Raw genomic sequence first — 15,615 nt, 5'->3', positions numbered from 1 at the left:
AGGAGAGACCTTTGGTAAATGCAAGGAAAAATCCCTGAAAAGCCTGTTTTGAAACTGACTTTCTAGGATGTTCAGGAACCAGAACACCCCGTTGTTCACAGCACACCAAAATACATCCCATCCTACAAACACAGCAGGTCTGCCACAAACAATGCCTAATCACTGCCTATAAAATACAGGAATTGCAAAAGTGGGTGAACATACATGTGTAACACAAAGCAAGCCCTCATTTAGCCATTAGCTGGTTTAGAGTTACAATCCAGAACCTGCAGGTTTCTCCAAATAAAGGGCTTAGGACAGGGCACTTCACAGCAGTTATTAAAGAAAAATGCAGCTCTGAGGCTTTGCCATCCTGATGCCTGGCAAGGAAAAGGAGGGGAATGCACAGTGAGGAGAATGCACTGTGGGCAGACACCAGGAACAGGTCACATCAGTGGAGCTCAGGGCTGCCAGCATCTGCTCAGTTTTGTTGTGAAGCTCAGGTAGAGAAGCAGAAGCAAACACAATGCAGCAATAAGTGCTGGGAAGCTCAGTGGGAACACATCCCAGGAAAATTGAGAAGTGACACACCATATCCCCTGGGGAACATCATTAAACCAGCTGGATACACAATGTAAGCAATCCTAGTCTAACCTGGAGGCTGACATGTGCCTTACAAGTTTACACAGAGGGGTTTTGCCTTCCCTGAGCAGAAGCAGGGCAAGGGCTGCAGGGAACTCCCAACAATAAAGTCACTCTGCTGGGCTGAGCTTACATCACTGGCCAGAACCACTGCCAGCCCAAGGAGCTGACATCTCCCCCTCTGCAAACAGCCCTGCATTCTCCAGCTGACAAGTGCTGGTTGTTGTTCAGCAGACATGAGCAGTTATGATGGAAAAATGGCTCAGAGAGATGATGCAGACTGTGTCACTGAGAGAACTGAGCAAGCCTTTGTCATCTGAAACAAGTCTTATTTGGATGTTTCACTGCAAGTGTTTTAAACAAGGGTTCTGCAGTAAGGTCACTGCAGCTACAAGCTACTCACAAAATTAACTTTTGAACTCCCAGCAAACCCATTCCAATGGCCCATGGTGAAGAACACCTACCCTCAATCTCCCTTATGGCATCAGCTTACATTTATTCAGTTTTTTGTTTGCACCAGAGAAGTGATTTGTAAAGGCTCCCTAAATGCTAAACATGTACACCAATGCTTTTAGATTGAGCCAATCACACAACCCAGCATTTCTGAGGGAGAACAAGGCAAGCTCAAAGCTTCTGCAGGGCTTCACCTGCCGTCTCCCAGCAGGATTGACATACATCCACTCCTGCTGCTCACTGGCAGCTGGGGAGCAGTGAACAGGGAAGGAAGAGTAGGGGAAAGTCAGCTCAAAACCAGATTCCACTGATGCAGTTAAGAGCACAGGCTGCCTAATCCCTGCTTGACTGGACATGAGACAAATACAGGAAAAAGGATTAATGGCAAATGTACAGGAGAACAAAAAAAAAAAAAAAAAAAGCTAATGGAAGAAACTCCACCACAACTGAGAAACCAAACTAAGGAACAGGCAAGGCAGCTTCACTGGGGGACAGGGGATGATGATGACAGCACTGAGTACGTGAAAGGCAGCTGAGGAAAGAGCTGGAGCAAAAACAATAAGGCAAGCATGAAATAAACACAGTATTCAAAGAATGATTTAGATATCGTCCTTAGGAGTAAGCTGGTATCTTTTTGATGGCTTTAACTTTATTTCCAGAAAAAGCCTATTTCTGAAAAGTACATTTTTGGAACTGTGTGTTACAGTTCCCTCCAAGGCAGTGATCAATCCTGATGAAGGTCCAAGCACAAGCCAGGGAGTGAGAATTCCTCCTGGAGAATGGGAGTGGCAGTCAGTCACCAGAACAAAACCCTCCAGCATCAGCACCCCTGGTTGCGTATTAACAGCTTCCTTGAAAGTCATTCAGTTCTGTCTGCACTCCAGCCACACGAACCCAGCCATGTGTCTTTGGAAGTGCCAGACATGAAATGCTGCACCTCATGCACTATGTCCCACAGGCAGGAGCTTTCCAGGGCAGTGCATCCCAGGTACTCCAGATCACTGCTCTAGGCAGCCAGGATCTCCAGTACACTCAAGGCATCTCAAACCACTGGGAGTTATCCTAGAAGAAATATTTCCAACCACTCCTTGTATCTAAATCTTAAAACTATTAAGCTCCTTGTAACATAAATTATGCTAAAAATACTCTAAGAAATGAAACAATGGAGGTTATTAAAAAAATCACATGCAGCTGGTGACCAAGTGCTACAGGAAAAGCTGCATAAGGAAACAAAAATTGTGCCAAATGGAGAAAGTAAGTCAGAGAAAAATGACCCTTTAGAACTTAAGTTATAGAACAAGGCAGAAAAGTTTTGGAAGGGTAAGCAAGGGTGGAGCAGGGAGAAGGCATGGAGAAATAATTCTAACAGACTTGGCTGCAAGCAGCAAGGGATGGGTACACTACACTTTAAAGATGGGACATGCCCAGCAGAGCCACTCTGCTTTGAGGTATTTGTAATTTACATTCTGTCATCTGGAAGCAAAGAAGAAAAGCTGGACATCAGGAAAACAAACCCAAGAAGGGAGTGTAACAGCAAAAGCTGTGCAATCTATTGTTACACACTGTGCTAAGGCAGACCAACCCAAAGCAACAAATATCCAAGGACTTCTTGCCACATCCACAGAGCACGAGCTCTTCCTGGTCTGAGGCCAGGGATGTGTGCCAGGAGCAAAAACATCACACAAGCAAAGAACTACCAAAGTCCTAAGTGTAAAGAAGGGAATAACTGGCCAGATGAGTCAGTTACTAAAGCACCGGTCTGTAATAACGTGCGTATTGAACACTGAAAGACGCATTTGCTTTTTTTGAACTCTCATCATGCACTGAGTCACCCCACAACTCCTACTTCCATTGTTCTGATAGACTCTGTTGGAGCTGGGTTAGCCAAGAATGAGCCATGTGCCAGGCTGCCAAGCCCACCACCAGTGCTTTCCTCCCACAAGGATTTAACTTCCAGAGGAAACCAGAGCAGGTCTGCCCAGGTCAGCCACCAGCCCCACACTCAGGGTTTTGTGTGCCACTGCTCCCAGCCTGGCTCACACGTGCTGTTCCTCTTGCTTTGTGCCACCTTGCACCTCACACCCACCACACTCTGAAGAACTTGTCTAACTCTGGCCCTAAATACCTCTTAGTTCTCATATTCCACAACTACAACCACTGAACAATCAAATGTGCACAAAACAGGCATGAGGGCAACTCGACCAAGTTACCTCTTATGAACTCTAATCCACACCTCCTGTCCATAAAGCTAGACTCACAGGGGCATGAAAAACACCAAGCTGAGAGAATTCCCTGTTACTGGGGGGTGGAGGGCACAGAAGGAAGAGTGCTCAGGCTCATTACCAACAACTGTATAGTAAACCCTACAAAATTTAAAATAGGGTGAAGAAAATCCCAACTCTTCCAGGGCCTGTTGGCCCTTTGGACAAATCACAATTCAAATTTCTCCTTTGGTTCTAACAGACTGAGGACCTAAATTTTCAGAAAAACTTCAGAAAAACTCTGAATTTTGTTCTGTACAGATACTTACAAGATTAAGGTAGAATACAGTAAATTTCTGAGCCAATATGTGTTTCTGTATCACAGCGTGGCTTTTCTCGAAAGCCTTTTCACTTTTGGCAGAGCACAGATGTAAAATGAAGATTTGCTGATTATCCATTGCTGGTGTATATTTATAAACTTTCTTCATCCCCTAAGTGTTAGCTGTCATTCTGAGAGATTCCCAATTTGGATTTTGCTGACTAAATTTAAACTCCCAGTGAAGAAAGACAGCAATGTAAACTGCACCAAGGAGAACTCTGATAATGTGCCCACCTCACAGGGCACAAGACACGGCTACAAGGCTGTATTGCAAGAAAGCTAACTTAGAACACAAGATGCTCTTATGAAGAAAAAGCTACTTATAAAGAAAAAAGCTACCTTTCAAAACCAAAAAAATTCAACACTTTCCCCCAAATATGAGAAAAATCCAGACATGGGTCAGTTCAATAGGCCAAGGCTTTGCTGGGATAGTAAAGCTGGCAAGTGAAAACTCAGAGGGAATCAACACAGGACTAGGAACAACATCACTAACACAAGTGATGTGCAGACACAAATGTTTTTGCCTCTAAGGCAGGTTTAGGGCATAAGAAGACAATCATGCCAGAACAGTTAAGTGACTTTTTTTTGCCAATATCAACCCTGCTTCAGCTGGGAGAGTCTGCCAACGTAGCTGTACCAGAGAGGTCTTTATAGTGCCAATTAACCTGCACATGAGGCCAAGTTCATTTCTGGAATAATTTCATTAATACAGAATGATGTAACATCACTGCAATTTGGCTCGAACATGCTGAAGAGACTTTCAGTAAATAAGCTGCCTCAAGTCAACCCTGTGCTAAAAGTAGGTTTAGTTACCCAAGAGGTAACACCCAGCCATGCTCAGACATGTTTCCCTGTGAGTCATTTCTATAGAGTACACATTTACCCAAAACAAATACAACAGCCCAGGAGAAGGGCTTTCTATATTAACAGCAACTTTTTCATTCCAGGATCAACACAGGTGTTTTGGGATGGCTCCTTTACAGAGGCACCATCCAGCAGGACAAACCAGGTGACTGGTTGGTTTTATGGACAAGGTTCAAACATGTTTCCCCCTGAACCTCTGAACCCTCCATCAATATCTATCACTGCTGGTGTTTATCAGCAAAAAGGCCACTCAGCAGGAGAGGTTTGCAGATGAGAAGAGGCTGCTGAGCAAAGCTTGTTGACCCCTGACTCAACACTGGTACTGGGGATGGGCTGGGACTCCTAACTCAGCCTCTCCCAACTCTCCCCTCCCTTCTGCCCCAGTTTCAGTGTCAGAGCCAGCAAGAGGGGAGATAAAAGGGTCTGAGACACAGCAGTTAGAGCTGATTTTTATCCTCTGGAGTCAGAGCTGCAGACAAACAGTTCTCTAAGAATGACCAATATCTCATGGTGCCACTTGTCCTAATGAGAGAAAGGTAGTTTCATAAATTACATCTTGTTTAAAAGCAGAATCTGGCAGAGCTCTGCATTTAGTGCCAGCAGCAAGTGCTGGTTAAGGCCTTGGGAGATGTGAGCACAGGATCCACTGCAGGAGCAGGTTTCTGAGGATCAGCAAGGCTTTACCTCCTGTGGCTGTCACCACAAGCTGTATTCAGACATGCTCCCTTGATTCTCCCCTGCTGAGAGCACATGACATTGGACATGTAGTGCATCACTTCTGGAGGGAACACAACAGGTTTGTTTTGAGTGAACAGATGTAGCTGCACTTACAGCAGGAAAAGGCATCACTACAAACCTACATCAGAAATGGACCTTAAAGAGAGCTACTCCCTGTCCAGCACAAAAAGGGTGTTCAGCAAAGCACAGCAACAGTTGTAGGAAATTCACTCCTCCACAGCACAGTTTCCCTTGCAGCAAAGAGCACTGCAGGCTACTGAAGCACAGACCAACAGCACAGTGCCTGAAAGAATTTGACATTTATACAGATGCAATATCCTGGTGTTACCAGAACACGCCACTGACAGAAGCCAGGGAAAGCTTTCCTGCAGAGGGGTTACTGCATAATTAATCTGTAACACAGGCAAGCAGACTACCTCTGCTCAGCCTTGCTGCTTAGAGTGGAAGCAGGAGGCTGCACTAGCTGGGGCTGACTGGTTACAGCAAGGCTGACTAAGTGCAAATGGGATTGCTTCATCTCAGAGCAATGGAGCATTAACAGCTCTGGAAAAACTGCTGAATTATAAATATCCTCCAGGCCTCCCTCACATGCAGGCATAGCCTAAGCAAGGATGGGAAGAATGGGAGCTAGCAGGAGAAATAGGCATGATGGAAACACAACTAAACTGGAAACCCTCTCCTCAGCCTACACAGATGCAAACAAAAACCCACTGAACACCATGATGCCACATCCACCTCACCTTTGCTGTCTCAAGCATAGATAAAGCCTCAAAGTCTGACACAACACCAGGTAAAAAAAAAAAAATCCCTATGCCAGGTTTTTTTTCCAGAGAAGTGCTTCCTTCCTCCTCTCCTGGCCATCTGCATTTTTATTTTGATGAACAATATTATCCCTAAAGACTGGAAACAGAAGTGACCAGAGAGAGAACAAGAGAACCCAACCACATGACCTCTGTAGGTCTCTAAAGCTGCATTGCTAATTAGTGCTGCAGCTTTCTAGTCCTTCCAGGACAGTAAATGCACAAATTCTTTTCCTTCCTCCCATGTAAGCACTGACAGTGCTTTCAGGCTGAACAGACAGAATTAATTTCTTATTTAAAGTACAGCATACAGCAGTAAAAGTATTTTTAGCTTCATCCTATCTCCTACTACAACATGGGACCTCCTTCAAGGCCTCCTCCCAGCAATGAGGTAGGATAAACCCAGCCAAAGGAAAGGCATAATCCTGCTCTCCTGCCAGCTCAGCTACTCGCTATCCGCACGGAGTGTGGCCTCTCTATACCATACTGCTTATGTAGAACATCCTGTCTCTCCCACACCTGCCTCCTCCCAATCCTTCAGTCTCCATGTGCTTCCTCTTCATTGTCTTCCTCATCCCCATAACTCCACCCCAGCACTGAGCCACAGGGGTGACCCATGTGAAGCACGTGACAATGACACCCACGACAATCAGCGATTTCGAATCGCGCACAACAATTCCCTTTCTCGCTCATCAGATTAAAAATACACCAAACAAGAAGGCTGTTCATGCAGGGAACACTGGCACAACTGTTTGTCTAGTGGGAAGTGCCTTTCCAACCCAGGCACTAAGATGAGATGCTGAGTCCCACTGTATGGTACCAGAGGGATGGTGATGCCAAGCCCGCAGTTACAACAGCGACGTGCATCGTGTCTCCCAGCAAGTGCACTTGGCACAACCTGAATAAACAGCAAGAGGAAAAAAATAAAGTCTCTCACCCTGCAGGGCAAGCAGCTGGTACTGGGGTGGGCTGACACATCCTGAAATAACACCTGAAATGGTCACCTTTACAGCATGGATTACTGACACTCATTCACAGGACGCTAGAGAAAAAATGAGCAGATCCAAATGTTGGTCCAGGGAATTTCTAAAGGCTTCTGGTTATTAAACGATAACCCAGCTATGAAATAATTTCTGATCCATTTCAGAGTAGCTGCAAGCAAGTGAAGAGCTGGAGCCCACAGAGGATGCAGAACACATCCTGTTTGAAGAAGGGAGGTCACACACAGAGCCACATCCGCCTGTCCTCGCACGGATGAGGCCTCACAGAGCCCCACACACAGGTGGATGCTGCAGAGTTCACCATCCCACCCTGCCAGGCCTGAAGGGAGGGAGGTTTCTGATTTGAGAAGACATTGGCCTCTTTCCTGAAACACTACCAGATGTAGTTTCCTGCAATAAAATAAGAAATAAATCTGTACCTGCCTCATTTATCTAAAAGCTGGTAACAGAACAACTTGCCACTGGCAACTTATGGCCTATTAAAATACCAACTGCTGTGCCTTGGGCAGCCTGTGGTCTCTCTGCACACATGAATTCCTCAGAAATTCAGCTACAAAGCTAGAGTCAACACTAATGGCAGCTCAAGAGCACAAAGAATAAAGAGACTGGAAGCCCTTTAGGTCTTTCCCTGTATTTCAGGAAAAAAATACATGTCTTAAAGGAACAGGGCCACTCTCACCTACCTACCCTGATTCTCAGCCAGAACTGATGGTACTGTCACCCTGCAAATTAAGTGGGCCACAGAGCCCTGGTTTCCCAGTAGAACATTAATTTTCAGTGAGTAATTTCTCTGAGCCAAGGGCTGTTTAAGTCACACAGATAAGGCTGTTGCTAAGAGTCAGCTGTCAAAGCAATGCCAGCTCAGAGTCGGCGCTGAGGGGGAAGTTTGAAAGCCGCCTGTATGTGACCGTATTTACTGATGCTGCACACACAGCGTATCGCTTACAGCGCTCACATCACAGCTTCTGGTCAGCACAGCAGCCTCTGCCTCAGCCACGGCAGCCAGGACAGAGCCAGGCCATGAACAGACACTGTTTTTCACCCAGCAGGATACAGCCCCCATGGCAGGAAGGTTTAAAGTAATTCTGCCAGTCTTGTGACAGGCTTCAATGTGGTGACCGGTGACAGGAAGAGGCAAGTACAGCACAAAGCAAATCAGCCTGCTCCAAAGCATCTGTCACACCCTGCAGGTGTAGCAAACAGAGGCCAGGAAAGGCTGCTACCAAGGCTGCTGCTAAAAGTGCTTTGCAAATTCAAAGCACAACTTGAGATGGTTTGTGCCGGGGACTTTGCGGTGCTCCATCACTTCTGCAATTTTATCAACACGCTCAACTTGTGAGAGGTTTAACCTCATTCGCTGCTTCTGCTCTCACAACTTGCACCTACATTTAGCTGCACTCCTGGAATGAAGCCCCTTTTTGTGCTCTCTGTATTTGGCACTGCAGGTACTATGCTTGAATATTATCTTGAACTAGGTCACGTTTATTGCAAATCACTCCTAGAGGCTGTATTCAAATCACTTCTACATTAACACCCCCAGCCTATTCCTGAGGCTCTGCCAGGAAGGATGTTATGTGAAGCTGCTCTGGAACATGAAAACTAAATCTATTGATCTGGATAATAGGAGTATTTGTACACGTAGGGAAGGTCTGCATTTCCAGACACATTTGCAACAAAAGCACTTTTAAAATACCTTAACATACCACACGCTCTAGCAGAGGATAGAGCCAAGCACATACTCTCCTAAAATATGGAAGTGGGAGAATGGTTTGAAGTCACAATCAAGTTCCTTGCTCTACTAAACTGTGACAATCCCACTGCAATCAAAAGGCAGCACTCAGCAAGTGATCCCTTTTTCATTACAGCCAGTTTTCTTCCCTCTTGGGGACTCTAGAAGAAACTATTTAGTTACCTAACCTTTGCTTTTTAAGGCTGAGAGTAGTCAAGATTCAGATCTCAACCAGGCTGAACCAGTCTTTCAGTCTCTGATTAAACAAACTGCTAACGATTTTCCGGTCTGAAAAAGCTAAACATGGTCAGCCTAATTACCTGAAGTGTCAGGCACAATGACTATTTATGTAAAGACAGTGAAGTAGTTGATTTCTAACTCCCACCACCAAGAGCTGCACTCTGGAGGTGGCACAACTTGCACCTCCCTTCACAAATTGTTTTGAATCACCAGCCCTGTATTAGCAGGGCAATGTTTTACTCCTTTATTTATGTCCTACAGTAGTGAATAAGTTCTGTTTATCACTAAGGCATTATAATGCTTTTTATCCCACCAGCTGCCAAAGGCAAGCAGCTTCAGCTCATTTGTGCCTACACGATGATGACAGAGCCACACTTACACAAAAGCTGACCTCAGTGCACAGGGAGCTGTCAGTGTGAGCTGCCTTCCCAAATATCAGTGTTCCTCTGGTACTCTGGATGAAGCTTTACACCCCCAAAAAATAAATCAAGTATGCAGCGCAGGAAGTGGCCTTTCATAGTGACTCAATTAAAAACTGCAAGGCTAAGGACACTGTGGGTTCAGGCTCAGCACTGACACACTTGGAGGTCAGACCACCCCAACAGGGTCAGGTCTTCCCAGATCCAGCCCACATGCAAACAGGGCAGGGCTACAGGACACAAGCTACATCCATTGTTTCAAACTGCTGCAATGAGTGCCAGGATCAGAGCACCAAGCTGAAATGCTGCAGATGCTTGGAAAAGCATGGTCTCAAAAAAATACAGTGTAAGGTGCCTTCAGAAGGCAATGAGGAAGGAGGGAAATGCCCTCGAAGCTGCTCAACTCATGCAAAACAGTCTTTCCTCTAGAGTCAGACAGGGGCTTTCAGAGTACTATCCCTTCCTTCAAATCCAGAAATACCAGAGTGGAACTGCTGGCAGGCTAACAGAACAATGTAGGATGAGGTGTCAGGAGTCTGTGGATAACACCAGGCTTTCCACTTCCTTCACACTGTGTGCCAGCAACACTGGCTGCCAACACAGAGCCAGAAATCACTCAGCACCAAGCAAAGAGCATCTGGCTGTCACTCAACATGATCTGGAAGCACAGAGGGGGAATTTAATTGAGTCTTCCTCTTCTGGGATATCCAAAGATGTACATGAACTTACTACATCAGCCTGTAGCTTTAGGCACTCCTTTGGACACCCAGGCTCCTGCCTGTGCTGATCCATGGATGGGATACTGCCTGATGAATTTATTGTCTCATCTCTCTAGGAACAAAGCTGCACCACCCCCCCCAGAAAGCTTCAGACTGGTACAAAATGCAGCCGCCCACCTGCTCCACAAAAACGGTTGCCATGAATACATCCCTACTTCTCTGTGCCTGCTATTTTTAAACATACTTGGGAGGCAACTGAATTCACAATGGTTGTGCTATTTAAGTATCTGGATTAAAAATATTCAAGGAATATATTGGTACTTCTAAGTATATTGGGAAATACAGCATCTGCCTGGCCTACACCTGGCTCAGATGCCTTTTCAGATGCCCAACTTCTGTAATCCAACTGCAAGGTGATAAAAGTGTCTATTGTGTCTGTGGGTTTAACACAGAGCACTGTAAAGTGAAACCTGTGAGTTTTATCCCTCAGAGGCCCTAGAACAGCCTAAGGAAACTTCACAAAGGGAGAGGAAAGGACAAACCAAAAGATTTACAGCTGAAGCTTTAGTCATTAAAATACTATAGTTTAATGCAAGGCCTGAGCACAGGAACACTGGAAATAAGAGTACCTGCCTGCAAGAAAATATCAATTTTAAAAAATCCAAACAAACCAGAAAACCCAGGAGAGGCAGATCCCCAAAGCTGAATGTGCTGACAGGACCTGAACCTTTTCCAGACATCCTTAAATTCCTAAGAGCATTTAGTCTTAACTAAATGGCTCCCCTCCAGGCAGGAGGGTGAGCAGTCTGGGAAGGGGGTCCCAGCCCAGTGTGTGTCCCACCAGAGCCAGAGCACCAGGCTGAGCTGGACTTGGGGCCAGAACAGGCTGATGGGTGCCAGCAGTGCAGGCTGCTCCTTCTGCCTTGTCCCCAGGCCAGAATGATCCCAGTGTCACCTGGAATTCATTGGGAATTTCATATTCCCACCTCCTGCCACAGACATGCATGAGGTGTCAGGTAAGCTTATTGTAAATAACCTGAAAAATCTGTCTCTGGAGGTTCCTGTACAACACTCCTCTTTCCACAGACAACTACAAAAACTGATTTAATGTTTCCTGTGAAGAGTTCCTATACCTACTTCTAGCCTCAGTTTACAGACTCCAGGTGACATGGGACACATTATTCAGATCAGTTCTCTGAAAACTCATGGTCATGAAGAGCTACAGCTCCATCACAGCCACAGACCTCCAAATAGCCCAGATCACAGAAGCCCAAATCGATTGCAGAGCAAACACCAGATTTTGGAACAAGCAGCTCACAAGAGATTACCTGCCAGACATTACAGCCTCAAATCCAATCAGTTTTGGAAGTGGTTGATTTCAGAGAAACAATCATAGATTCTAAACAACTTACAGGTTTCTAACAGAACATGTATACAGTATCTCCTTTATTTTAACCTTTCCCAGTGAGTATCAAGAAGGTGACAGAAATGAAGAGAGGAGCACAGAGCAAAGCCAAGGCATGACCTGGGAGCCTCTCCACACAGTAACTCTTCTGGAAATTCATCCTCCCTGAAGTTTCTCTAACTGCAACAGGGAAAAATATTTGGAAAAGGTCAAATGACTCAATACCACTGAGACCCATAACTTTTCAAGCAGGAACAGGTTTCCATGTGCTTTCAGTTAGAGCACAGACAGGTTGGGAAGGCGGGAAACCCCCCAGCCCTCCTTGCCTTTGCTCGTTTCAGAGCTATGTGTGTGTTTGGTTTTGAATTACAGTTATTTTGCTGCTGGCCCACATCTGCAAGGCTGAGCGAACTCCTGAACCCCAGCCAGCTCAGCAAGCAACCCACACGGCTGGCAGCACCAGCACACCCCAGGGATGGCTCCCAGGAGCTGCTTTCAGGGACAAGGAGAGGGAGATGGACATTTCCCTGCACAGCTTTTCCTGAGACACCCTCCAGTGCCACTTACTGCAGGAAGTGGAAGGGTTAATTTCTTCCCAAGTTCACATACTGTTTGAATTCCTTAGATAAACTGCTTCCACCAAACCCAAGGATCTAGCCCCAGGGGAGAACACTAAGGAAAAGCTCTTTTGATAGATTTTCTTCAAAAGAGAAATTAACTCAAAGTCCATTTCTGAAGGTGTTCCACACCCTCAGCTTCTATGGGCTTCAGATGAGGTTGCATTGTGCCTCTGGAAAAACAAAACCCAAGCTTTGAGCACTGCCCTAACACTTCTGTTTGCAAGACAGAAATGTTTCATGCGTGCCCAATAAAATCTTCTCTCCTGAAATGAGAAATGTAGTGCTTTGCTCCCATACAAAGAGGAAAACCAGACCCAACCAGGCTTTAGCCCTGGGATAAAGCAGTTAACAGCTAGCACAAACTAATCCTGTGCCTTTAAAACTGAGCAGTCACTCAGGAAAGTAAAAAAAAACAAGTTTTGAAAGCCACTGAAGGTTTCCTTCATATTTTGAAGCAGAAAGCAGGTCTGGGCTGTTATGGAATTTGTGTTTGCATACTGTTCGTGATAATCTGTGTGCATAGTTGGAAACAAAGCAAGTTTTTATTAGCAATTAGTAACAAGAGTGGGGACAGACCTGCCTGAAGGAGGCAGAGAAATGCCAATAGAGGAACCTTATAATGTGTGTAGCAGAAGGATTCCAACACAACATAGAAAACACTGCTGCTCTGAAGTGGGAAATGCAATGGCATCAGTTCAAGGAGATAAACTGGGTCTTTAACACTGACAACTCTGACTGCAGGCAGCAGTTTTCCCTTGCACAGCAATTTACAATGCAAAACAAACTACTTCCACCCTTACCAAGAGGAGAAATTCAGTATCAAAGGGGAGAGCAAAGTTGGGAAGGGTTGATTTGCTTAGACATAGTTTCCTACAGAGCTGAGTTTCAAGTAAGGCATGAAGGCAACACAGAACAGGGTTTGAAACCGTGTGTGAGAACTTGGGCAAGGAGGAGGGGGAGAGAGAAGAGAGGATTTAATCCCCTTGCAGAGGAGTGACCTCCCACTCCCTCCCCTCTGAAAAATTCAAACCAGCTCGAATCAGCCAACACCACCCAGGTTCAGAGCTCTCAGCTATGCACTTCCCCTGCTCTGGAGAATGATAGGGCATGTGGGGCCCTACAACAGAACTATTAAAGTCCCATCAAGGGGTAAGCAAGTGGTTGCCATATGCTAAACCACTCAAGGGAAGAATAACCAGGGAAAGAAGCACAGCCAGGCAGCAAGCCTGCAGACAGAGTCTTACCTGCTAGATAAACTAGCAAAGTCTCCTCCATCTAGCAGCCTGATCTTGCAGAACAGAACCCCATTGACAAAGGGGACAGCAGTCAGCTCTTCCAGAGTAAAACTTGTCTGAAACTTGAATTTCTTCTTCTTCATCAAGAAAGCCATGGGCAAATTCAGCGTGGAGAGCTCAGGAATTCCAAACAAGATCAGGGAGAAGTGGCTCACAGCACAAACAGACGAGCAGAGGAAGGGCAGTCCTTGTGGGAGCACAAGCAGGGGTGAATTCCAGTTCAGTTACAACGAGGGCCCAGCCTCAAACTCACGATTCTCTTCTCTTTGGTGGTCGGATCTGGCTGTGGGATCATCGCCACGGCAGGCTTCAGGTGAGCAGGGAGAGGTCAGATTAAATCTCTGCAACATCTCCAAGGGAAAAGGGAGGGAGGGAAGCTGGGTCTCAGCTCCAGACCAGCAGGAGCTGTCCCAGTTAGAGGCTACAGTGCTCTGTCTTCAGCACAGCCCCTCCTGAAAGCATCTCTTGTGAGAAGTCATCTCAAGTCCCAGGAGAGGCCTTAAGTCTTCGGGCAGCACATTCAAAGAGCTTCCAGTCTCTATCTCTTGTGCAACTCTTTGATACAGGTCTTTGGGTCAGCCTTTGGGAGGGAAATGAGTAAATTAGTTCCAGCCAGTCTCGGACTCCTCCTCCTGCTCTAAAACCTGTTTGGATAGGTAATATTCAGTCCAGACTCATTCCAGTCTGAGGAGGTATGGACCCAATTAGCCCAGCCCCAACATCCTCTTTCCCCTTTTTGCCTAGGGCAAGCTTCACTGTTGTCATCCCCCTTGTAATTTCTGTTTTGCAAAGCAGCTAATAAAAATTTGCTCTATTTTCAGTCATCATATTTAGAAACAGTTTACAGCACAAGATCATTATAATGTGCAGACTAACAAGAGGAAGGAAAAGCCGTCTCAAGAAATGCAAAATATGTTTCTTTCCTGCATTTCCAACCAGCCCTAAGTGTTAGCACCTGTATCTTATAAATGGAGAAAGCAGCAGAGAGGGAGAAAAAAAACAAGCAGGCTGCTCCAGATTACACAGCATAACAACCGAATCAGGTCATCTGGCTGTGCAATGGCCAGGCCCACCGGGAATGCTGCCTTCACCGGCTCTGCACAGTTCAGATCTGGGGCTGCAGACAGCGATTTCGTTACACATTTACAAAACACCTAAACCAGGGAGGCAGGAGCTGATTAACATCTCAAAGGGACAAGGTTATGAACACCGGGCAGTAAACAATCCTCACTGGCTCTGGGAGCTGCCTGCGTGGCTGGGTAGGTGGGTGGTTAAAGACCCTCTCCTGCCCGGTGGCTCTGCCAGGGCCCGGGCACCTCCACGGGGGCTCCGCAGACACCTCGGAGCAGAGAGGGGAGACCGGTCAATGCTCCACACCACGAGCAGTGCCTGTGCCAAGCTGCTGCCAGGTCTCAGCTCTGGCTACTGTGAGGTCACAGCCCGTCCCCTGGCACTCCGGGGGCACGCACTGAATGGTATTCAGGGGCCAGCTCCCTGTCCAAGCCGGGCACTGAGCTATGCCCCGGTCCCAGTTTTCTGTCCAAGCCGTGCCCAGGTCCAAGCTCTCTGTCTGAGCCGTGCACTGAGCCGTGCCCAGGTCCAAGCTCTCTGTCTGAGCCGGGCACTGAGCCGTGCCCCGGTCCCAGTTTTCTGTCCGAGCCGGGCACTGAGCTGTGCTCCGGTACCAGCCGGGCACTGAGCCGTGCCCAGGTCCAAGCTCTCTGTCTGAGCCGGGCACTGAGCCGTGCCCAGGTCCAAGCTCTCTGTCTGAGCCGGGCATTGAGCCGTGCCCCGGTCCCAGCTCTCTGAGCCGGGTACCGAGCTGTGCCCAGATCTTAGCCCACCTCTCCACCCTCCGAACCCCCGACTGCCCCGCAGCCCGGCCCCAGGGGCCAAGCACCGAGCCATACCCGGGCTGCAGCCCCGCTCCGGTCCCACAGCCCGAGCACCGAGCCGCAGCCCGGGCTCAGCACCCTCCCAGTCCGTGCACTGAGCTGCAGCCCGATCTCACCCCTCTCCCGGCCCCCCATCACCAGCTGCCTTACGGAAGGTCGCAGCCCGCTTCCCAGCGCCCTCCACTGACCTGCGGCGCGGTCCCGGCCCGGTGCCCGCCCGGCCCTGCCCGCTCCTC

The 15,615-nt window shown here is 47.2% G+C and overlaps 1 protein-coding gene across 2 annotated transcripts in view; it reads right to left on the bottom strand.

Moving 5' to 3' along the window:
* EEIG1 (estrogen-induced osteoclastogenesis regulator 1) overlaps positions 1–15,615 on the bottom strand; it is a 36,492-nt gene extending 20,877 nt beyond the window's left edge. Inside the window, exons 1-2 of one of the 2 annotated variants that reach the window (XM_059486494.1) lie at positions 15,568–15,615; positions 13,434–14,128 (exon numbers count right to left, since the gene is read on the bottom strand). In XM_059486494.1, the coding sequence (XP_059342477.1) occupies positions 13,434–13,579 (146 nt within the window). In that variant the 5' untranslated portion in view covers positions 13,580–14,128; positions 15,568–15,615. The remainder of the gene's footprint in view (positions 1–13,433; positions 14,129–15,567) is intronic. The other variant, XM_059486495.1, reaches the window with a different exon arrangement.

Source organism: Ammospiza nelsoni, chromosome 20, assembly GCF_027579445.1.
Source record: "Ammospiza nelsoni isolate bAmmNel1 chromosome 20, bAmmNel1.pri, whole genome shotgun sequence".
Lineage (NCBI taxonomy): Eukaryota > Metazoa > Chordata > Aves > Passeriformes > Passerellidae > Ammospiza > Ammospiza nelsoni.
This window is presented reverse-complemented; position numbering and strand designations above follow the sequence as displayed.